This window comes from Capricornis sumatraensis, chromosome 12 (genome assembly GCF_032405125.1).
Source record: "Capricornis sumatraensis isolate serow.1 chromosome 12, serow.2, whole genome shotgun sequence".
Taxonomy (NCBI): domain Eukaryota; kingdom Metazoa; phylum Chordata; class Mammalia; order Artiodactyla; family Bovidae; genus Capricornis; species Capricornis sumatraensis.
Genome location: NC_091080.1, coordinates 43263644 through 43289245, shown reverse-complemented (window position 1 = coordinate 43289245; position 25602 = coordinate 43263644). Strand labels below are relative to the sequence as shown.

Below are 25602 nucleotides of genomic sequence, written 5' to 3'. Positions count from 1 at the left end.
CTTCCTGCAGGCTGTCAGCACCTGGAGATGTTATGCACCCCAGCATTATTAAATACTTGAGTTATAGCATCATATGGCTGGCAGGGGTCTTCAGAGGTTTCCTAGGAGCTCCAGGCAAATATTTGTCTGTCTTTTTCTTGCAAATGTCAAGGGAAGGGAGATTCCGTGACCTGCTTTATTGAAACTGGACTAATAGGATGTGGGATCTGGAGCGGTTGGTCTCTTCAAATTAAAGGCAAATCAAAATGACAAGCAAATCAAAATGAAAGGGCAGATGCAGAAGAGAGCAGGGCTTTGTGATTCTGTTTGGGGCTTTTCTTGTCCATCCAGCCTACATCACCTATGCTCGAGGAGCTGATGGACAGCCCCAAAGACTGAACACGGAGGAACACCAGGGGTCTCTAGCCAACAAGCATCCCTGCATGGCCCCTCTACCCCCCGTCCACCATCCTGTTCAGGTGTAGACAGAGATCCCATTATTTCAGGTCTGCATTCTGCTTACTGCATACCCCCCTCACCAGGATGTTTCCTCTGCCATAATTGCTAGGTAGGACATGCCACAACTGACCGAGTTCCTTTGGTTGAAGTTAATAAAGTGATAAACGTCTTTGGTCAAAGTTCATGGCTTAGCACTTGATCTGTTTATTTTAATGTGGATGAGCACGTTTTTGATTGGATTCTTGAGAATGTGCCCTGGAAAGTTATATCCAGAAGGAAAAAAAGGTTAGCTCAGAGACTTGTCCTTGGGAAAATGATGAAGTCGGCAAAGCCCTGGTTCTGTTTCTCCCCAGCTGACCTGTGCTGTGTCCACGGGGTGGCCCCAGGCTGCCAGCCGGCCCGTTGGGGCCTTACTGTGTGGGGCCAGCCCGTGTCATGCTGTGTCTCCAGCCCTCCGCTGCCTGTTCTCCTTGGAGAGAGTCATTTCTGCCCCCTGCCTCCTTAATGGTTTTTGAGCAAACTCATGAAAACAGCATTTTGATTTAGGATTTTGTTTTGTTTTGTTTTCTGAAAAGAAATCACTGTAGCACTAAGCCAGGGCCTTCTGGATGGTTCCAGCAGATGTTCTCTGTACTCATGGAAGGTTGAACGCCAGGGGGTCCAGGTCAAACACAAGCTTCCTCTTTATTTGTTTAGCCATTCCCCTTGGAATCCTTGATGACCCTGTATGGGAAGCTTTATTTCTCCACATGTACCCACTCCTGCCACTCCAGAGTCTCATTCAGCTTTTGGAGCCACACAGAGACAAGCCATCTGCAGAAACTTGCCCAGATGTGGTTCATGTGGCTTGAGCTCCTGTCCTTAGTGTTAACACCAGATATTATGTGGCCTCCTCTGGAAAAAGCGTTTAAAAAATACTATATCTTTGGCCAGTTTTCCTTTTCTGTAGATGGTTAAATGTAATTTCAAAAGTAACCTAAAGTTAATAGGAAGTTGACAACGGCAGAACTCCTAGCATCTGTGCATGGTCCTCTCTCCTGGGAGAGTGACGGATTTGAGTTTGTGGGCTGCCCTGCGACTCAGAACAGGAGATAAGGTTTTAGTTCAAGGCAACCAAGGAGGACACAGTGCCAGGAGAGGCTAACTGAATACATAGGAACCGTGAAGTGAAGCAGGATCACCCCTAACAATGCATACCGCCAGAACACGCCCAGACTACGACCCCCAAAACAGCCCATCTCCCTCCCTCCAGCTCCTTGTTCACACTTTTGGAGGCTTTTGTGAAATAGGACCCAGAAGGCAAAGCCAGGCTAAGGGGAGGCTGAGGAGATAGGATTGGAATGGTGTCCAAAGACCCCCTGCCCCGAGGAGGATTTGAGTATTTTATTGGAATATTGTTGAATATTTCAGACTGCGAGAGCTAAGCCATTACATCACTCTCAACTTGGTGTCAACTGCATGTTGATGTTTTATTTGGATGGATGACTATAACACATTTTAGCAAGAGGGGCTTTTACTTGTTGGAGGCCAGAAAAAGGGGAAGGAGATGGGTCTAGAAGTGGAGGGCAGAGCGTGTGTGTCTCTGTGTGTGGAGTGTCATTGTCTTTCACCTGCAGGCTGACAGTGGAAATAGGAATAGGTAGTGTCTACATGCGCATCCCTCTTCTTAAAAGGATACAGGTACATGACGGTCCCTGTCCCTTACTCCTGTTGTCATTACAAAATTGGTGATTGAATAGAAGCTTCCGATTGCACTGCTCTTTTCTTCCAATTCTGGTTGGTCACCTCCTTTTAATAATTAATATCCTAAAAGCATTAGGGTAAATAGAATTTCACAAGGCAGCAATTGGAAGTCTAGCTGTATAACTGGGGAAAATCATATCTCTGTAGCTTAAAGAGGAGATCTTAGTCCTCACCTGGCCCGAAAGCTCTGCCTCTAAAGCGAGTGGTGTTCTCGGTCACCAGCAGAATCCGGGTTCCTCCACTCCCTAGCCCATCTTCTCCTCTGAAGGACATTCCAGACCCTCTTTCTTTCCTTTTTCAGTTTTCCTACTTGGAGAAGCTCCTGCTGGTTCACGGCGCCTGGAGCTACAACCGGGTGACCAAGTGCATCTTGTACTGTTTCTACAAGAACGTGGTGCTCTACATCATTGAGGTGAGCAGGGCTGGCCCCTTCCTTCAGGAGGAGGGTCCTTATCAGAGGGACATTAGGTGACTTCAAGGAAGGGTTTTGTTCAAAACATAAAAGATGCTCCCCTGACATGTGGAAACCTATGACATCCACTCAGCCTCTTTGAAGCTGGGGACACCTTCCAGATCTAGTTTTGTTGGACCAAAAGTCAGACATCCATGGCTGCCTTCTCCACAGCATGTGCCCTTCTCTCTCTCCCTGGTGGACAGACGGACAGGGCAAGGCCCTCTCCTCTTCATGTCCCTCCTGCTGTCACTCACACCCTCGCCCACCCCTCAATGGCCAGAGCCTGGCAGCAGACATTGGCACCTGGCGTGGTGGGTGCTGAGTCGTTCCTAGGCAACCTAGTCTGGTTTTTCTTCACTGAATGGAAGGGTTTCTTGCTGGATGTCTCACGGACTCTGCTGGCTTCCTGAGCTTTTGGTTCTTGTTTCTGGGACATGTGGATGCTGCCGCTTTAGCTGGGAGGATGTGGGATTGAGTGGGGAGGAAGCCAGGAACATAATTAAAAATGTCTCAATGAATGCATTGAGTCGCCAGCCTGTTTTTCAAGACGTGGATTAGGCTGTAAGTGAAATACACACGCTGGTTGGAGAGACCAGTGGGGCAGAGGTGCTGGCCCAGGGCCGAGTGGAAAGGACACTTCAAGTTCCACTCCGATGGGAGCACCAGCCACCTCGTTCCTCCTCCTTTGGAGCAGCTCTACTATAAAGGTGTGGCCGTCACGACTAAGAGAGTTCCAGATGTGTTTAGGAAAGAGGCAACAGGCAGTCACTCTGGGGAAATAGGGAAGCAGTGGTCATTGTGTGTGGTGCGGGTTATTTTGTGTCTGGTTTCTCCACTCTTGGCAGAAATAATAACCGAGGCATAGATCCACTGTTTCTGATGTGGTCCCTGAAAAGGCTCAGCTCAGATCGTGGGACACGGGGTTTGCTAGTGGAACTGCGGTTAACCATTTCTTGATCAAATCATCTGCTCCTTCCTGTTGAAGAGTCAGCTCAGACCTAGAGGTCTGCATGCCTCCCTCTGTAGCCAGTTTGGAGAAGGCAATGGCACCCCACTCCAGTACTCTCACCTGGAAAATCCCATGGATGGAGGAGCCTGGTAGGCTGCAGTCCATGGGGTCGCTAAGAGTCGGACACGACTGAGGGACTTCACTTTCACTTTCTGTAGCCAAACTCCTACCAAGTAATTTCCCCAAGTTGCATAGGTTGTTTACTGCACAAGGCTGCCCAGCCAAAGCGGCTGAAACATAGGAAAACCTAGAAGCAGGGATATGTTTTTCTTACCCCCACATAGGGCAGCCCGCTTGCCTCTTCTGCTCATCTGGTGCTGCCGTGTTCAACTCCACCCTCTCTGAGTAAGAGCTTTCAGATGTTATCCATCATAGATGCTGTGGTTTCTGCCTTCTTTCTGTCCGCATTCTTCCCTTTTGGTGCTTAAAGACGCTTTCCAGCCGCCTCCCCACAGCCTTTTCTGCATCTGTAACAGGAGTCACTCCTGAGTGTCACTCGGGGTCACAGATAACTGGGGCTGTGGTCTGGGGAGAGGAGCACCGAGGCCCTGGTGTCAGCAAGCTCCCACGTGTCAGTGTGTCTCATGTGCACGTTTGTCTCCTGAAGCTGCTGGCTTCAGAAGCTTGCGCAGTAATCTGGTTTTCCTCATGATCAGCACATTACAGATAGTCTAGACTTCTTATCAGAACCGTCCCCATGAAGCCTCAACCCTGGAGCTTTCCAGAGCTTCCTTGGGGGCCCTTCTTAGTCATTGACACCTACTATCTTGGCTTTTTCCTTTTAAAAAAAGAAAAGCTTCCAGTGAGCTGACTCTGAGACGAGTACAATTTCAGTCTGTCTGAAAAATTCTGTTTGGCACACTTTCAACTCTGAACATGCCAGGCAAGTTCCTTACATTAATACTGGCTATTGTGGCTGAGCAGCAGGGGTTAAACAGTCTTGCATAATCAGGCTTTTAAAACATTATATATAAAATACAATGTCTCCACTGCTCTATGCCCAATTTTCTCCTTGGTATGGCTGGGGGGATCTTCATTTTAAAATAGGAAACGAAATCCTTCCTGAGCCCAGACAGAGCACTGACTCAGACTGCGTCTGCCATTGCTACATAACCTTCATGGCATCAGTGGGTGCGCTTCAAGCATAATTCAAACATAGGAGAGTACTACTTGCATGCTGTTTTAGTGTATTTTGAGCTGAAAGATCAAAGACGGTTATAATTTGATTTGTTCATTTGCAATCAAAAGTTTTGCAATCTAAAGGTTACCTTGTAGTTAATTACTTATGGGAGAATAAATTAAATATATTGTGTATTTTTCTTAAATGGTTTTGTTGTAACTCAAGAAGAAACTCTTTGCAATAGCCAGGACATTCTCATCTCAGATGCCCTGTGATACATGTAACTGTCACTTAAAAATACAAACTTGAAATAATTTGCCAACTAAAAAAGGTATCAATACAATACAAAGCTATCATGCATGCACACACACGTATTAGCCATGAGTAGGAGAATCATTTGTTGTTATTGTTTAGTTGCAAAGTCATACCCAGTTCTTCGTGACCCCATGGACTGTAACCTACCAGGCTCCTCTGTCCATTGGATTCTTCAGGCAAGAATACTGGAGTGAGTTGCCATTTCCTCCTCCAGGGGATCTTCCCAACCCAAGGATCAAACCCATGTCTCCTGCATTGCAGGTGGATTCTTTACCACTGATCCACCATGGAAGCTACCAAGAAGGTTCATTACATGACTTAAATTAACAATGAAAGTGTTAGACACAGGAACCCTTGACAAGTTTGAAGAGAGGAGTTGAATTCATTCACTTATTCGTTGCCAACAATTTGGAGCACCCATGCTCCAAATTCTGTGCCAGGCAGTGGGACTGCTCAGATGTATGTTTCAGAAAGCCCATCCTGCCTGCATTAGAGATGCTTGAATGGGCAGACATCACCGTTTTAAAGTATAATTAATACACCGTGAGAGATACCATTTCTTGGTGTACAGTTCCATGAATTAAAATGGAGTTTTTATCATTAGAAACTAATAGGCAGTTTTCTGTCTGCCTCTTACAGATGATGACAAACAAAAATGTCACAGAGAGTCCTGTGGATGGACAATGATAATGGTTGCAGAGCAGTGTGAATGTATATGGTGGCGCAATGGTAAAGAACCTGCCTGCCAATGCAGGAGACGAGATTTGGGTTTGATCCCTGGGTTGGGAAGATCCCCTGGAGGAGTAAATGGCCACCCACTCCAGTGCTCTTGCCTGGAGAATCCCATGGACACAGGAGCCTGGAGAGCTACAGTCCATGGGGTCGCAAAGAGTCAGACACGAATGACTGAGCACACGTGTGTGGATGTATGTACTGATGTCACTGAACTACACACTTGGAAATGGTTAAGACGGTGAACTTTATGTGAATTTTGCCACAATTTTTTGCTAAAATGTTAAAGAATGTCACAAGCATTTGGCTGCTTTAGTCACATTGAGGGGAAACCAAAAAAATGCACATCAGCTTATTGAAGGCTTGAGAGACAAACTTTACACGTAGTTTTGTACTAAAACTAAGCAGATGCTGAGTTTAATGTCTGTGACCAGATGGACTATACTTCTCAGAAGGAGAAACCTTGTCATGGGGCTGACTTGGGAGAGAGGGGTGGCTTCACAAGCTGGCCAAGCAGGTGGGACCCCTATCAGCCAGTTGGAGGGGAGTGTGCTTTGAATTAGCAGAAGCAAGGAGGGCATGGGTGGCCTCTGGAGTGGCCAGAGGAGGTGCTTGGAAGCCAGACAGGAGCTCTGTTGCTCTTGGAGGCTGGGATTTGGTTTTCATTCTGGAATAGGCATGTTCCACAGTTAAAGCAGCTCCAGAAAATGTGTCTGTCAGTGTGGCAGACAGATGGTAAGCTGAGACCTTTAATGTACTTCTGTAGTTTTAACCTGGGGCATGAATCCTGGCCATCATGAAGGTGAGCAGTTGGTGGTTCCTAATACAGAGAATAACCATGACACATAGGTATCGAAGTGAAAAAAAAAACGAGAATTTTTATACCACTTAGAGTGAGTGCCTACTTATTTTTGGCACCATATATAAGAAATTTTAATGTTTTCTTGGGGTCATTAAATTGGTATCGAATACAGGCCAGGAAATGGGATGCATATCAGCCTGGTGGTCTGGAAATATTACCACCTAATAAGAAATAGAGATTTAAACTATTGCATTTTGGGGTTGTGGTAAAGAACCCTCCTGCAAACACAAGTAGATGTAAGACACACAGGTTTGATCACTGGGTTGGGAAGATCCCCTGGAGGAGGGCACAGCAACCCACTCCAGTATTCTTGCCTGAAGAATCCCGTGGACAGAGGAGCCCGAGAGTCTACAGTTCACGGGGTCGCAAGGAGTTGGACACGACTGAATCGACTTAGTACGCACACACGGGATCCAGATGAACAAGACAGAGCCCTGGCTTTTGGAGTCAAGTGAGGGGACACAAAGACAAGCACCCACCACTCAGATGACTTCCAGGAAGATGCTTGCAATGAGATCTGTCAGAAGGCGTGCTTCAGGAAGGGTGGCAGCCTCCAAGTTCTATGACGAAACAAGTCAACACCTGAAGGATAAGGAGAGGCTGGAGGGGAAGGTTAGACCCATGTACCAGGGAGAGCCCACACCTGCTGTTCCCATCCCATTCCCTGTTTATTTCAGCTCTGTAGAGAAATAATACAAGTAAACAATGGGGGAAAAGTACATTTTGTTGGGATTTTGTGTTTCAGTGGGAAGGCGGCTGCAGAACTAGTTAGACGTGGGCTCAGGACCAGCCTCTCAAAGCCTAGTTGGTCGCTGCTGGTCCTTAGAGCTGGGAGTGTGTTAGCAGAAGGTGAGGGGAGGAGTAAGAGAGAGGAACGGTCACCAAGCCAGAGACGTCTTAGCAGTCCGGAGGGATCCCCCCACCAGATACCCAAGCACTTTGAACTTTATAAAAATAGACTCTTACTGCTTTTTACAGGTGACAATATATACTTTTTTAATGATGTTTTCGCAGCTGCTTTACCTAAGAGGATCGTTATAAAGATTCAGCGTTCTGGAAGAAAAAAGTATTCAGCCATGGCTGTTATAAAAATTGAGTCTCTAACTCCATAAAATGTTTAAGCCTCCCTGGAATTAAAAAAAAAAAAAGAGGCGCAAGTCCAAAAACAAAAAAGACTTCGAGAGCTCTACAGTATGCGTTATTCCAGGTGACCACGTTTCCCCACCACCTGGTACTTGGGCCAAAAAAGGAAAAACAAAACAAAACACCCAAACCCAGCAAAGTGTCCAGCTCATCACGTCTGGTCTGCATTAAAGCTCACAGGTTCCAACTTGCTTCCCTTCGTAAAGGCCTCCTGCTTCCAGAGACAGCTCCACACAGGGCAGTACTGGGTGCTTCTCTATCCACCAGATCGGTGGGGATGTCCAGGCACAATGAGTGACCAGCACCCAATAAACACACACTCAACTGAATGGGTTTCAGTAGAGGCCAGCCTCTAGGAAACTGTCAGACTTTCTGGTTTTTTTGTTTGTTTGTTTGTTTTTTGTTTTTAGGATAGAGGGGAAGGTTTGCACTTTGTACTGTGTGTCTTGCCTTTTAGGAAATGCCTTTCTGGTCTAAACTTAAATCTTTCCTGGTGGAATTTTCACATGGAGAAATATCCCCTCCAAGTATTAGACAGTTAATTCATTTTACAGTGTGTTGAATCTCATCTTTTGAGAGTGAAGTATAATTTTGATTGCATTCTTTACACACTTTACGGGCTTCCCAGGTGACTCAGTAGTAAACAATCCACCTGCCAATGCAGGAGACGAGACATGGGTTTGATCCCTGGGTTGGGAAGATCCCCTCAGAAGGAAATGACAAACCATCCCAGTATTCTTGCCATGGACAGAGAAGTCTAGCAGGTACAGTCCATGGGGTCACAAAGAATCGGACATGACAGCACATGAGCACACACACTTTCCTACACAAACTAACTTCTATTTCAGCTGAAACTCTCAAATAGACTTTTCACTCTCAGGAAGTTGATTTTACCAGTTAGGTTTTTCATCTACTGTTTTTTCTTGCCATTTTCCTGTTTGATTTTCTCTCCTGAAATGCATTTTCTCCTTTCCTTTCTCTGCCAGTAGAGACTAGGTTTCCTAAAACTGTTGAAACCAGGTTTTCTTTCATTTTTAAAGTATAAATTTATTCATTTCAATTGGAGGCTAATTACTTTGCAATATTGTATTGGTTTTGCCATACATCAACATGAATCTGCCACGGTGTACACATGCTCCCCATCCTGAACCCTCTTCCCCTTATCATCCCTCTGGGTCATCCCTGTGCACCAGGCCCGAGCATCCTGTATCCTGCGTCGAACCTGGACTGGCAATTTGTTTCACATATGATATTATACATGTTTCAATGCCATTCTCCCAAATCATCCCACGCTCGCCCTCTCCCACAGAGTCCAAAAGACTGTTCTATACATCTGTGTCTCTTTTGCTGTCTTGCATACAGGGTTATTGTTACCATCTTTCTAAATTCCATGTATATGCATTAGTATGCTGTATTGGTATTTTTCTTTCTGGCTTACTTCATTCTGTATAATCGGCTCCAGTTTCATCCACCTCATTAGAACTGATTCAAATGTATTCTTTTTAATGGCTGAGTAATACTCCATTGTGTATAAGTACCACAGCTTTCTTATCCATTTGTCTGCTGATGGACATCTTGGTTGCTTCCATGTCCTGGCTATTATAAACAGTGCTGCGATGAACATTGGGGTACACGTGTCTCTTTCAATTCTGGTTTCCTCAGTGTGTATGCCCAGCAGTGGGATTGCTGGGTCATATGGCAGTTCTATTTCCAGATTTTTAAGGAATCTCTACACTGTTCTTCATAGTGGCTGTTCAGTTCAGTTCAGTTCAGTCGCTCAGTCATGACCAACTCTTTGCGACCCCATTAATCACAGCACGCCAGGCCTCCCTGTCCATCACCAACTCCCGGAGTTCACTCAGATTCATGTCCATCGAGTCAGTGAGCCATCCAGCCATCTCATCCTCTGTCGTCCCCTTCTCCTCCTGCCCCCAAACCCTCCCAGCATCAGAGTCTTTTCCAATGAGTCAACTCTTCGCATGAGGTGGCCAAAGTACTGGAGCTTCAGCTTTAGCATCATTCCTTCCAAAGAAATCCCAGGGCTGATCTTCAGAATGGACTGGTTGGATCTCCTTGCAGTCCAAGGGACTCTCAAGAGTCTTCTCCAACACCACAGTTCAAACGCATCAATTCTTCGGCACTCAGCCTTCTTCACAGTCCAACTCTCACATCCATACATGACCACAGGAAAAACCATAGCCTTGACTAGACGGACCTTAGTCGGCAAAGTAATGTCTCTGTACTAGTCTGTATTCCCACCAACAGTGTAAGAGGGTTCCCTTTTCTCCACACTCTCTCCAGCATTTATTGCTTGTAGACTTTTGGATAGCAGCCATTCTGACTGGCGTGAAATAGTACCTCATTGTGGTTTTGATTTGCATTTCTCTGATAACGAGTGACGTTGAGCATCTTTTCATGTGTTTGTTAGCTGTCTGTATGTCTTCTTTGGAGAAATGTCTGTTTAGTTCTTCAGCCCATTTTTTGATTGGGTCATTTATTTTTCTGGAATTGAGCTGCAGGAGTCACTTGCATATTTTTGAGATTAATCCTTTGTCAGTTGCTTCATTTGCTATTATTTTCTCCCATTCTGAAGGCTGTCTTTTCACCTTGCTTATAGTTTCCTTTGTTGTGCAGAAGCTTTTAATTTTAATTAGGTCCCATTTGTTTATTTTTGCTTTTATGTCCAATATTCTGGGAGGTGGGTCATAGAGGATCCTGCTGTGATGTATGTCGGAGAGTGTTTTGCCTATGTTCTCCTCCAGGAGTTTTATAGTTTCTGGTCTTACATTTAGATCTTTAATCCATTTTGAGTTTATTTTTGTGTATGGTGTTAGAAAGTGTTTTAGTTTCATTTTTTTACAAGTGGTTGACCAGTTTTCCCAGCACCACTTGTTAAAGAGATTATCTTTTCTCCATTGTATATTCTTGCCTCCTTTGTCAAAGGTAAGGTGTCCATAGGTGTGTGGAGTTATCTCTGGGCTTTCTATTTTGTTCCATTGATCTATATTTCTGTCTTTGTGCCAGTACCATACTGTCCTGATGACTGTGGCTTTGTAGTAGAGCCTCAAGTCAGGCAGGTTGATTCCTCCAGTTCCAGTCTTCTTTCTCAAAATTGCTTTGGCTATTCGAGGTTTTGTGTATTTCCATACAAATTGTGAAATTATTTATTCTAGCTCTGTGAAAAATACCATTGGTAGCTTGATAGGGATTGCATTGAATCTATAGATTGCTTTGGGTAGTATACTCATTTTCACTATATTAATTCTTCTGATCTGTGAACACGGTATATTTCTCCATCTATTAGTGTCCTCTTTGATTTCTTTCACCATTGTTTTATAGTTTTCTATATAGAGGTCTTTAGTTTCTTTAGGTAGATATATTCCTAAGTATTTTATTCTTTTCATGGTAAATGGAATTGTCTCCTTAATTTCTTTTTCTATTTTCTCATTATTAGTGTCTAGGAATGCAAGGGATTTCTGTGTGTTGATTTTATATCCTGCAACTTTACTATATTCATTGATTAGCTCTAGTAATTTTCTGGTGGAGTCTTTAGGGTTTTCTATGTAGAGTATCATGTCATCTGCAAACAGTGGTAGTTTTACTTCTTGTTTTCCAATTTGGATTCCTTTTATTTCTTTTTCTGCTCTGATTGCTGTGGCCAAAACTTCCAAAACTATGTTGAATAGTAGCGGTGAAAGTGGTTTCCTTTCATTTTTACAGTTAATTTTGAGATAATGTCTCAGCATAAATCCATTGTGATTCCTACCTGTCTGTGTTCATCTCTGTACACTGGGGGACCCTGGGCTGAGCAGATGTGGTAGAAGGTCCAAGATCAAGAATGGAGGATTCAGGACTACCCTAGTGGTCTAGTGGTTAAGACTTTGTGCCTTTACTGCAGGGGACATGGGTTCAATCCTTAGCTGGGGATGAAGATCCCACATGCCACACAGAACAGCCAAAAACTAATTTTTAAAAAGTTTTCTAAAAAATGGAGATTTGATTATAGACCCAGAAGATACAAAGTGACAACTGAAGGCACCTTCTGTAGACGACAAAGTCGGCAGTGGCGAGGGTGTGGTAACAGTAACAGACAGAGTGTATTGATTGATGATGTGTGACTCCAATGGCAGAAAAATCTTTTCCATTATAGGTTACATATTGAACATAGTTCCCTGTGCTATATAGTAGGTCCTTGTTGTTTACTTTATATGTAGTAGTATGTGTTTGCTAATCCCAAACTCCTAATTTATCCATCGCCTTTCCACTTTCATAACCATAAATTTTTTTGCATCTGTGAGTCTATTTCTGTTTTGTAAATAAGTAAGATTACATGTAGAAGTGATAGTGTATGATATTTGTCTTTCTCCTGACTTCACCTAGTATGATAATCCCTAGGTCCATCCATGTTGCTGCAAATGGTATTATTGTGTTCTTTTTTATGGCTAATATTTCATTCTTGGTGTGTGTGTGCATGTTTATATATATCAGATCTTCTTTATCCATAAATGTTTAACTTGCTTCCATGGCTTGACTATCTTGAATGGTGCTGCTATGAACATTAGGGTGCATGTATCTTTTTGAATTAGAGTTTTCAACTTTTTTGGATATGTGCCCAGGAGTGAGACTGCTGGGTCATATGGTAGCATGGCTCATAGTTTTAAAATATCTTTTATAGGCAAGTAAAATGTAATTACATATGGTAATGCAATTCATCTTTCTGTTTCTTGTACTTGAGAGCTTTCTGGCTTTGACTTTTAGTTGAAATCATTCCTATTAATAAGCACCACATTAGAAACTCATCTTCCCTCCAGTAAAGGCCTGTACCCTTAAGTGGTAGTTAATCTCTGCTGCATTCTCAAAGCTCATGTGAGCCCCTGTATTGGTTTTCCAATAGGTGCCCTTTCCTTTTTATTTCCAAGGTCCTTGCAGACCCAGTAGACTGTTTCAAGAAAGCTCAAGAGTAATGTATATATTTTCTTGCTTGATCTTTCAAACAAGGGGAAACAAAGTAGATTTGTGCAATCAGATGCTGCCAATACCTCCAAAGCACACCATTAAAAGAATATTGATTAAATGTTGGCTTCTCTTATCTGGGGATCATTGGATTAAGTTTATCATTGCTCCTTAACTAAGCTGCACGTTGTTCTGATAATCTTTTGTGGGACACTTGTCAATTTGAAAATTGCTTTTTCACAACATGGGCTATTAATTAGAAGCTGTTACCTCATTAGTTTCACCTAATTAGTTTCCCTTATTCCTTTGAAAGTATTTATTATAAGGTATGCCATTTCCTATTTCATAAGGTGTAATTTACAGGAACAAAATTGATACTTTTTAGCATACAGTTCTGTGAATCTTAACAAATGCATTGCCACTCTCGGATATAAAACAGTGTCATCATTACCCAAACCTCCCCCAGCTCCCTTTGTATCAGCTTCTACCCCCATACCCAGTCCCTGGAAATGACTGGTCTGGTTTCTGATGCTATAGTTTTGCCTTTCTTAGAATTTCATAGGCATGTAACTGCAGAGTGTGTGGTCATGCTGGCTTCTCCTTGCAGCATAATGCATTTGGGATTCATCCACGTTGTTGACAGTGTCAGTAGTTTATTCTTTTTTATTGCTGAATAGTATTCCTTTATGGTCTTCACTGGTAGCTCAGGTAGTAAAGAAGCCACCTGCAATGCTGGAAACCTGGGTTCAATCCCTGGGTTGGGAAGATCCCCTGGAGGAGGGCATGGCAACCTACTCTAGTATTCTTGCCTGGAGAATCCCATGGACAGAGGAGCCTGGTGGCCTACAGTCCATGGGGTCACAAAGAGTTGGACACAACTGAGTGACTAAACACAGCACAGTATTCCTTTATAGGAATAGAGTTTCCCATGGTTGGGGAGTTCTGGAAACCCAATCCCAGGGGGTTGAGAACCAAGGGCCAGGAAGTCAATGAACTCCAGATAATATCATAGTTTAAGGAAGGGCTGGAGTCAAGTTTGACTAGGATGACACTGGGATGGCATCTTGATTTCATAATAAATCAAGATGGTGGTAGTGGATGAGTGAGTCAGCCTGGTGAACGTTGTCTGCTTAACCCCTCCAGGAAGAGAAAGACCAGCGGCCCACAGACTTTTCTGCTAGAGCCACACTTCCATCCACTGTCTGGCTGGTGACCATTAGCCCAGGGCACCATCGCCATGGCAGCATTGGCCATGGCCAGAGGCTCCACCGGGGGGCTTTGCCTCCAGTTTGTGCCATGCAGACTAAGCCCCAGACCACTCCCAGCCTGTGTCCTTCTCTGTAAAATGATGATAAGAAAGCACATGCATCAGAAAGTTGGTGAGGATTAAGTGACATCACCATGGAAAGCCTTTAGCCAGCCACATAGCAGCCCTCACATCACATCAGCCTTTAGCATCCCTATAAGTTATTTCATATCTGATACCCTTACAGCTACACTGTGTTCACAGGCTTTAGATGCTTCTCGTCCCTGGTTCTCCCCAGAACAGGAACTAGTTTTCTAGTCCCCCTCCTGCACAACAGGAAGCCTTCTGGGGAGGAGGCATGGCTTCCCTCACTGCTTCTGTAGAAGCTCTGCCCTAAGTGTGGCTCTGATTATATAATCCTAAACCCTGCAACTGTGGATAATCACTGTCGAGCAAAACAACCAGGACCAATCTGCTAGATTAACTGGAAGTTTGCTTGCTTCCCATCTGTGCATTGCTAATAACTGAGGTGCTGATACATTGTTTTCCAGTATCATGGGCCCCTGTCCATAACTGAGAAATAATTCTTCTCACATTATTTGCAGTCTCATCTTCTGCCCTGACCGAGAGTGACCCCTGCAAATTTTATCATGTAGCCTAGACCCCCTCAGTGCCCACACACTCTGCCCGAGTTACATCAGGAGCATTTAAATGAAACATTAAAACTGCATCCTCTCCCCAGTCCACTCTGGTGGACTTTGCTGGATGGAATCCACGTGAGAGGGCTTCACCCTCAGAGTGAGATTTGCCGGTTTCTTTCAAAGCCAGGCCATCTCTTGTGGACTGAAGGTCCCTCTCCAGGCTGTAAAGGATCAGGATGCCCGTCTGCTATAGAAGCCAAAATAATCCTGTTTCTGGGTGCCTGCTGATCACCTGAAAACACACCGTCCTCTTTCCTCATGTACAAACTGGGTGGGAATTGTGCTGTCAAAAAGGTAATGTCAGGACTTTCAGTTGGGTAAAGTGCTGTGTTGATCTTGGGCACTTTCCACTTACGGTTTTAAAGCATCCAGAAGTTCTGCCAGTTACACCTGCAAAAAGGTGCTTTGAAATTCACCTGCTTTGGGCTCTCTACCATAAGAGCAGGTGACAGTGAGATACTGGCCATCAGTATGTGTTGGTATGAAAATAAAAAGTAAGTTTTCCTGGGTTCTTATTGCTATTCTTGCTGCTGAGCACATTTTAAATCTTTAAAAGTCGGGTGCATTTGGTATAGCCTGACTTTTTTGGTGGGGGAGGAGACTTGCCAGAGAAACCAAAAGGCAGCGCTATAAAGCATTCCTGTGCTATTTGATGGGTCATAGTAAAGGCCACCGGGGTCCATTCTTGTAATAGTATCGTTAGCTGATGTAAAATATTTGAGTTAGTGCATTTGACTTAGTGATTCTTTCTGGAAACATTAAAAACTCTTACTAAGTACTCTCAGTATCTTGTTACTTTATCCTCAAATGTATCTGAAAAGACTGATGGAAGACTCACCATAGGAAAGTTATACAGCAGCTGTGGGTTTTTCCTCCCACCTGAATCACACCAAGCAGATGGCCCTTGTTTTAACACAGGTCTCCTGGTCACATCTTTCTCGAAGTTCCTCCCAGAATAAGCACTGCCACAGATGCACAAGAGCCATGTATATACAAATACACTCGAAGCTTGCTTTTCCTTCCTGTTTCTCTTTGGGTGGTCTGATAGGAATCTGTCTGTGATGGAAATTCCCTGGGACTCTTGCCACAGGAACCCTCACTGGATGTGTCTTCCTGCATCCCTCCTCTTGCCTTCCTCCCTCATCCCTCCTCTTATCAGCTACTTCCTATAATGACAGCCAGCACGCTGGTTACCCTGCTTCAGGCCCAAGTCTGTGCAGAGAGGAGTCATGAGTGATGATCTGCTGCTTCTCTTTTCTACCCTGTTTCTGTGGCATCTGCCACAATGTGTAATCCCCCTGGTGGTATCAGCCCATATCAAATAATGCTAATCAGTGGTTTCTAAACAGTAAGCACAAATGGAAAAAAAAGAACCCTCAATTCTATTTAAAACAATTAAGTCTTATTGTTGCTGATTAAGTTGGTAGAAGGAATTCTAAAGAATAGAATTAAAATGATATTTAAAATCAAATTTTTCTGCCTATGATGAGTTACAGAAATATTTGTCTTAAACATTAACCATAAGGATATATTCAATATCCTGTGATGAACTGTAAGGGAAAAGAATATAAAAAAAAGAATGTGTATATATATATATATATGTATATATGAATCACTTTGCTTATAACAGAAATTAATACATTAAAAATCAACTATACTTAAAAAGATATTAAAATTGACTGTAAGTGTCCTAAGCTAGAGTAAGAGAAGTACTATTTTAGAAGTCAATGTGAATAAACAGGAAGACCTTCCCACTCTTGGATATGAAGAAATATGCACACACACACACACAGACATTCAGATACATACATACATATTCATACATATCTATGTATAATATATGACAATTCGAGGGGCTTCCCTCATAGCTCAGCTGGTAAAGAATCTGCCTGCGATGTGGGAGACCTGGATTTGATCCCTGGGTTGGGAAGATCCCCTAGAGAAGGGAAAGGCTACACGTTCCAGTATTCTGGCCTGGAGAATTCCACGGACTCTATAGTCCATGGGGTCGCAAAGAGTTGGACACGACTGAGCGACTTTCAAATGACAAAGTATCAAAATGATTATTTACTTAGATGAGGAAATGCTGACGATCATAAGAAAATATAAATAGGAAAGAGCCTGGAAATTTTGAAAATAAGGGTGTTAAGAAGGATTTGTCATGCCAGATGTTAAACATAGTATAAAAATATAGCAAGAAAAGCCACTGGGACTGTGCATGGACAGAGCCGTAAAACTGAATGGAGAAAACACACACAGATCTGAACTCCAGCAGGATCTTTGAGTCATGATGAAACTGGCATTTGAAATGAGTGGGTCCAAAATCTTGACATAAATGCTAACGGGCAACAGGGAGCCATTTGGAAAAACTATTTCAGTGGATTGGTAATTCTTCACTGTTGTCACCAAAGTTAATTCCAAGTGGATTTGAGGTTGGCTGGCTGATTGGTTTAAAAAACCATTCCATGCTGTGGAAAGACAATGCAGTCATGTGGTTCTAAGCTGTAAAACCCCATCCAAAGTGAAGAATATAAACCTGCCTCTGTCTCTAGCCTCTCTGCATCATTGCCCCCTGCCCTCTGAAGGGGTCCCTCATACATCCTTCTGGCATTTGTTTAAGGATACTGGATTATATGGTTATTCACCATTGTGTGTGTGTGTGTACGTGTGTGCTCAGTCATGTCTGACTCTTTGTGATCCCTATGGCCTATAGCCTGCCAGGTTCCTTTTCCTAGGGATTTTCCAGGCAAGAATACTAGAGCAGGTTGCCGTTTCCTCTTCCAGGGCATCTTCCCCACCCAGGGATTGAACCCATGTCTCTTGTGTTTCCTACATTGGCAGGCAGTTTGTTTACCATTGTGCCACCTGGGAAATTCACCATTAGGCCTTCTTTTTTTACACAGAAGGCTGTATTCTACTGACCTCTTCTGCACCCACTTTTGTGACATAATGTATCCCAAGAATCTCTCCACATAAACTGGAGGGCCTCCTCAATCTTCTTCAATAGCAGAGTGTTCAGTTAGGTAAATAGCTTATTTAACCAGTCCCCTTTTGATGGGCACTTGGGTTTTTTCCAACTTCAACATTTTCCTTTAACAAATTATGCTGCAGTGTTGGATAAATTCCCAGAAGTGGGACTTCCATGTCAAAGGGTAAATGCATTAATAATTTTGATAAACACTGTCATTTTCCCTTTAAAAAAAATTTCTAGCAGTTCCTTATATATTGTGGAGATTAGTATGTGGTATGAGTTGTAAGCATTTTATTTTTCATTGTAAAAGATTGGAATCATTCTAAGCCATTAACTTCAGGTTGGGATTCCTGAGAAGGAGACTCTGAGATGTGGTTGGCATGAGGGGTGTTTGTTAGGAAGTGCCCTTGAGATCAGCATCTCTTGATGGGCAGGATGGAAGCTCCTGGAAACTGTAACTCAGGCAAATGTATGTATGGGACCCTGGGTCAGATGGCTGGCCAGGGGCAGAGCCAGGAGGGGACCACAGGCCCTGGTCTTTGTGGAGCACAGATATAGGCTGCTGCTTCTAAGGACAGTATCTTATAGAAGGCCCCAGCTCAGGAGACATGATTCCTAAAGAAACAAGTGGGAAGAAGCAAAGAAAAGCAAAGAAGGAAGGCTTCCTCGGAAGAGGGTGTGCAAGTAAGGCTGGGAAGTTGTAAGTAGGTCTGAATGGTTGAAAGTTAGGGATAAAAGAAATGCCTAGAAATGCAGCAGGAGTGAAGGTAAGCCTTCAGGTATGGGTGAGTCCAGCATTTTAAACATAGAGCAGTGGCTGTGCTTTGCTGGAGCAGCCGTGAAGAGATACCCCATACCCAAGGTAAGAGAAACCCAAGTAAGATGGTAGGTGTTGCAAGAGGGCATCAGAGGGCAGAAACACTGAAACCATACTCACAGAAAACTAGTCAATCTAATCACACTAGGACCACAGCCTTGTCTAACTCAATGACTAAGCCGTGCCTGCAGGGCAACCCATGATGGGCGGGTCATGGTGGAGAGGTCTGACAGAATGTGGTCCACTGGAAAAGGGAATGGCAAGCCACTTCAGTATTCTTGCCTTGAGAACCCCATGAACAGTATGAAAAGGCAAAATGATAGGATACCAAAAGAGGAACTCCCCAGGTCATTAGGTGCCCAATATGCTACTGGAGATCAGTGGAGAAATAACTCCAGAAAGAATGAAGGGATGGAGCCAAAGCAAAAACAATACCCAGTTGTGGATGTGATTGGTGACAGAAGCAAGATCCGATGCTGTAAAGAGCAATATTACATAGGAACCTGGAATGTCAGGTCCATGAATCAAGGCAAATTGGAAGTGGTCAAACAAGAGATGACAAGAGTGAATGTCGACGTTCTAGGAATCAGCGAACTAAAATGGACTGGAATGGGTGAATTTAACTCAGATGACCATATATTTACTACTGTGGGCAGGAACCCCTCAGAAGAAATGGAGTAGCCATCATGGTCAACAAAAGAGTCTGAAATGCAGTACTTGGATGCAATCTCAAAAACAACAGAATGATCTCTGTTCATCTCCAAGGCAAACCATTCAATATCACAGTTACCCAAGTCTATGCCCCAACCAGTAATGCTGAAGAAACTGAAGTTGAACGGTTTTATGAAGACCTACAAGACCTTTTAGAATTAACACCCCCCAAAGAGGTCATTTTCATTATAGGGGACTGGAATGCAAAAGTAGGAAGTCAAGAAACACCTGGAGTAACAGGCAAATTTGGCCTTGGAATGCAGAATGAAGCAGGGCAAAGACTAATAGAGTTTTGCCAAGAAAATGCACTGGTCAGAGGAAACAACACAAGAGAAGACTCCACATGGACATCACCAGATGGTCAACACTGAAATCAGATTAATTATATTCTTTGCAGCCAAAGATGGAGAAGCTCTATACAGTGTCAACAAAAACAAGACCAGGAGCTGACTGTGGCTCAGATCATGAACTCCTTATTACCAAATTCAGACTCGAATTGAAGAAAGTAGGGAAAACCGCTAGACCATTCAGGTATTCCCTAAATCAAATCCCTTATACAGTGGATTATACAGTGGAAGTGAGAAATAGATTTAAGGGCCTAGATCTGATAGATAGAGTGCCTGATGAACTATGGAATGAGGTTCGTGACATTGTACAGGAGACAGGGATCAAGACCATCCCCATGGAAAAGAAATGCAAAAAAGCAAAATGGCTGTCTGGGGAGGCCTTACAAATAGCAGTGAAAAGAAGAGAGGAGGAAAGCAAAGGAGAAAAGGAAAGATATAAGCATCTGAATGCAGAGTTCCAGAGAATAGCAAGAAGAGATAAGAAAGCCTTCTTCAGTGATCAATGCAAAGAAATAGAGGAAAAGAACAGAATGGGAAAGACTAGAGATCTCTTCAAGAAAATTAGAGATACCAAGGGAACATTTCATGCAAAGATGGGCTCGATAAAGGACAGAAATGGTCTGGACCTAACAGAAGCAGAAGATATTAAGAAGAGGTGGCAAGAATACACGGAAGAACTGTACAAAAAAGATCTTCACCACCCAGATAATCATGATGATGTGATCACTAATCTAGAGCCAGACATCTTGGAATGTGGAGTCAAGTGGGCCTTAGAAAGCATCACTACAAACAAACCTAGTGGAGGTGATGGAATTCCAGTGGAGCTGTTTCAAATCCTGAAAGATGATGCTGTGAAAGTGCTGCACTCAATATGCCAGCAAGTTTGGAAAACTCAGCAGTGGCCACAGGACTGGAAAAGGTCAGTTTTCATTCCAATTCCAAAGAAAGGCAATGCCAAAGAATGCTCAAACTACCGCACAATTGCACTCATCTCACATGCTAGTAAAGCAATGCTCAAAATTCTCCAAGCCAGGCTTCAGCAATACGTGAACCGTGAACTCCCTGATGTTCAAGCTGGTTTTACAAAAGGCAGAGGAACCAGAGATCAAATTGCCAACATCCGCTGGATCATGGAAAAAGCAAGAGAGTTCCAGAAAAACATCTATTTCTGCTTTATTGACTATGCCAAAGCCTTTGACTGTGTGGATCACAAGAAACTGTGGAAAATTCTGAAAGAAATGGGAATACCAGACCACCTCACCTGCCTCTTGAGAAATCTGTATGCAGGTCAGGAAGCAACAGTTCGAACTGGACATGGAACAACAGACTGGTTCCAAATAGGAAAAGGAGTATGTCAAGGCTGTATCTTGTCACCCTGCTTATTTAACTTCTATGCAGAGTACATCATGAGAAACGCTGGACTGGAAGAAACACAAGCTGGAATCAAGATTGCCGGGAGAAATATCAATAATCTTGGATATGCAGATGACACCACCCTCATGGCAGAAAGTGAAGAGGAGCTAAAAAGCCTCTTGATGAAAGTGAAAGAGGAGAGCAAAAATGTTGGCTTAAAGCTCAACATTCAGAAAACGAAGATCATGGCATCTGGTCCCATCACTTCATGGGAAATAGATGGGGAAACAGTGGAAACAGTGTCAGACTTCATTTTGGGGGGCTCCAAAATCACTGCAGATGGTGACTACAGCCATGAAATTAAAACATGCTTACTCCTTGGAAGAGAAGTTATGACCAACCTAGATAGTATATTCAAAAGCAGAGACATTTCTTTGCCGACTAAGGTCCGTATAGTCAAGGCTTTGGTTTTTCCAGTGGTCAGGTATGGATGTGAGAGTTGGACTGTGAAGAAGGCTGAGCACCGAAGAATTGATGCATTTGAACTGTGGTGTTGGAGAAGACTCTTGAGAGTCCCTTGCACTGCAAGGAGATCCAATCAGTCCATTCTGAAGGAGATCAACCCTGGGATTTCTTTGCAAGGAATGATGCTGAAGCTGAAGCTCCAGTACTTTGGCCACCTCATGCGAAGAGTTGACTCACTGGAAAAGACTCTGATGCTGGGAGGGATTGGGGGCAGGAGGAGAAGGGGACGACCGAGGATGAGATGGCTGGATGGCATCACGGACTCGATGGACGTGAGTCTGAGTGAACTCCGGGAGCTGGTGATGGACAGGGAGGCCTGGCGTGCTGGGATTCATGGGGTCGCAGAGTGTCGGACACTACTGAGCGACTGAACTGAGCTGAGCTGAGCAGTGATGTGATGAGATGTACTCTTCTGGAAGGTCTTTCTGGTAGCAGTTCAGATTTGATGGCTCATAGCAGAGCAACAGATGCTGTTTTACACAGAGGGTGCTACCAATGTGTCTTTTAGGTCCTGTGATCTTCATACAAAGTGCCCCTGTCACTCCTGAGCTAAGCACTGGGAACGTGTTTCCCTTCCCTGATTCAGGGTGGACTGTTGTGACACCCTGAGGCAACAGAGGTTTCTGAGTCCAAGCTTGTACTGCTCTCCATACTCTGGTAAATTGGAGATGACTTGTCCACACAAGGAATAGTGGCTTTATCTGGAAAGCCAGCAGACTGAGAAGATGCTGGACTCCTGTCCCGAAGAACCACCTTCCTCGAGCTTGATTTCAGGCTTCTTTGATACGAAAATGGGAGGGATGTGGTTGGTTGGTGCAAACTTCTTGGTCAGGATCTTTTATTCTTGCCATTGTCCAGGTAAGTCAGGTCATAATAGTCCTGTAAACCCTTCAACAAGACAAATTATTCTCTGGCAACTTTTTATATCTGTAAGAATGGAAAGTTCTATACCTTTAAAGATCAGAGTCTTGAGAATAGGCTCTCCTGTATATTTTAGGCTACAGGCAACATTCTTGACTTGAAAAAGCAGGAGAATATAAAAGTTAAAGAAATAGACCCAATATGGAGTCAGATTTGTTCTTCCCTATTCCATGGACACTAGGTGACTTCCAAGGGTAAAGCACAAAATGGTCACCACCCTTGGAAACCAACTGTCCTGTTGTAGGAAGACCAGGGCAAAGGGCAGGGCACACAGAGCTTTCTGGTTAACAGCTCTCTGAGGCCTCAGCTGCCAGCCCCTCCCCCAGTTGATGCCAGGGTAGTAGAGCTTGCTTCCTGCTGAGCCTGCCAAGGGGCAGATCTGTAAGCCGTATTCACCACGTCCTCACTTTGAGCCACTAAGTCTTGGGAGTTACTCATTAAGGAACCGCAATCACTGGAACAAATGAGCTATGCCCATTTTGATTTTAATTAATGCCCCATCCGGCCAACAAGTTTTTCTATCTTTTGGTTCGTGTTTCTTTGAGCCAGGCACTTTGGGCAATGCTGTGTTATATATTAATACAAACAATCCATTCATCAAAAAGCAGCCTGGTTACAAGGACCCTGTCCCCAGGAGATGTAATGATTAGGCACCAGGCACGCTGCCCTCTGTCCTTTCCCCCTGGACCTGCCGAGACACTGAAGCCATCCGTGTCCCAGTGATAGGAAAGTACCAGGTCTTCCTCTTGCTACACAAGTCTATGCAGTTGTTAAAACTCATGGGACCATACCTGGAACAGGGCCAATTTTACTGTATATAAATTATATCTAAAAATAAATACAAATAAGTGGAGAGAGAGTCTACTGATTGCTTCCTGATATTTGAATCAGGTCAAGCACCACATCTATCAGAAAAGCCTTTCATTTGTATTGAACTTCTACCCTCCTGTCCTCTTGCTGCTCTCAACATGCACGCACACACGCACACACACATAAACACACATGCATGCATAAACATAGAGTTTGTCTCTCTTTCATAATCTCACACATGTTTTGTTGTAATTGCTTTACAATGTTGTATTAGTTTCTGCTGTATGATGAAGTGAATCAGCTCTATGTGTATATGTATGTCTCCTCCCTCATGAACCTCCCTCTCCGACCTCATCCCACCCTCTAGGTCCTCACAGAGCACTGAGCTGAGCTCCCTGTGTGATACAGCAGCTTCCCACTAGCTAGCTTTTACACATGGTGACGTATATATGTCGGTGCTCCTTTCTCATTTCATGCCTTCCTTCCCCCCATGTGTCCACAAGTTCATTCGGTACATCTGTGCCTCTATTCCTACCCTGCAAATAGGTTCATCAGTTCCACTTTCTAGATTCCATATGTATGTGTTAATATATGGTGTTTGTTTTTCTTTTTTCTGACTTAATTCAGTCTGTATGACAGGCTCTGGGTTCATCCACATTACTTCAACTGACTCAATTTCCTTCCTTTTCATGGCTGAGTAATATTCCTGTGTGTGTTTGTGTGTGTGTGTGTGTGTGTGTGTGTGTGTGTGTGGTGTGTGACATATTCTTTATCCATCCATCTGTCCATGTACATCTAGGTCACTTCCATATCCTGGCTATTGTCAATAGTGCTGCAGTGAACATTGAGGTTCGTGTGTCTTTTTGAATTAAGGTTTTCTCAGGTCATGTGCCCACTATCTCACACACTTTCTTATAATCGTTTTTGATGGGTAGGCCTGCTAAGGCTGATCCATGCACCCCTGCCTGGGTTTTGATGCAGCAGACAGAGCTGTGATCAGAAGATTGGTTCTATAACTTATAAAACTGGGGAACACTTGACCAAAGTAAACTTTGTCTCCCTGACCACAGCCAAAGCCTGGGAAAGTGATGCAAGTCCTTCACATGTTAGGGGGTTTTCTTTCATTCCACTTTCTCATCCTTGTGAGTTTATGTGGTTCAAAGGTTCCATCGGGCTGTCACAGCTTCATACTGCCCATTATTTTTGAGTTGTAAGAAGATAGTTAAAATGCTCATATTTCTACACATGTCCTTAACTTTCAAATGTGAATATTACAGTAAATAGTAAACCACAATTCAAAGATGCAAACACCTCCTGTGCCCACCTTTAGCATATTTAGTCAATTTCTTTTCCATTCTCACTTAATGACAGCTGAAGGAATTTCTTTAGGATGACAGATTGTCAGCACATTGATGTAGATTGCTTTAGTTGTATATTTTTGGTTGGTATAAATGATTTTTGAGTGAGTTTTTCTCACAAATACAATAATAAGGAGAAGAATTATTATTCCATGTACCAAACTTACAGAATTTTCCCCCTTTTGTGGGGTTATGGTCAACCCACTCTGTACTTAATAGCAAGTATTTTACAAAAGAAAAAGAAAATTTGGAGTTTGCTGAAAAGCATTCTCACATTTATAGAAATAGACCTGTGAGTAAGTAGTAAAGAAATCATTTGAATCTTCTTGGCTGAAGACAGAGGGAAAAAATTAATAATTTAGAATTGCTTCTTCTTCTTTATTGTATTTTGTTACTTGGATAATGTGTGAGGAAAGAAACTGATCAAAGCATGGTAGACAGGGCATTTCCTTACATTTATTCATGAAACTGAACTGAAATCTGTTGTTGGCAGGACAGTATTTCCCTAATGTAACTATTTGGAGAACTATGATCACTCTGAGATCCTGGATCCTTGACTAGGATCAGGGGCTCAACTTGTGTCTATAATCCAGTTATGACCCGAGCTTCTGGAATTTGCTTAGGAAGCAGGCTGTGTGTTTTCTGCCTCTGAATGTTTGGGACCATCTCATTGGAAATGGCCATTGTGTTGCCCAAAAGCATCACCTGCCTTGATTTGTTTTAAACTGGTAAGATTTTATAGGACATGGACCCGGGGCGGTGAAATCACCATCACATGGATGAAGAAGGTAAATTTTGTGTACTGGAGAAAGCAGTTTTAATTTTCCTTTGGAAAATAATTAACAGCCACCAGAGACCATGAATCCTTCAACAACTGCCCACAAACAGCGAAGGTTCCTTGGCAGGGTCCTTGGTGGGTCACTGGTGGAGTTTTTTTGGGTGAATCCAGGAACATCCTGCAGGAATGTGGGTGCCCCATAGAACTCCAGCTCTGAGTGCCTGATCCTACCCATGGAATCTCAGGTCTCTGACACCTGCCCGCATCACCCTGACCCTCTCCTGGCTGTCTGAGC

At 43.5% G+C, this 25602-nt stretch overlaps 1 protein-coding gene across 2 annotated transcripts in view; it reads left to right on the top strand.

The window, feature by feature from the left end:
• ATP8A2 (ATPase phospholipid transporting 8A2) overlaps window positions 1-25602 on the top strand; it is a 402437-nt gene that overhangs the window by 204573 nt on the left and 172262 nt on the right. For both annotated transcript variants that reach the window (XM_068984498.1, XM_068984497.1), the window contains exon 26: window positions 2483-2593. In XM_068984498.1, the coding sequence (XP_068840599.1) occupies window positions 2483-2593 (111 nt within the window). The remainder of the gene's footprint in view (window positions 1-2482; window positions 2594-25602) is intronic.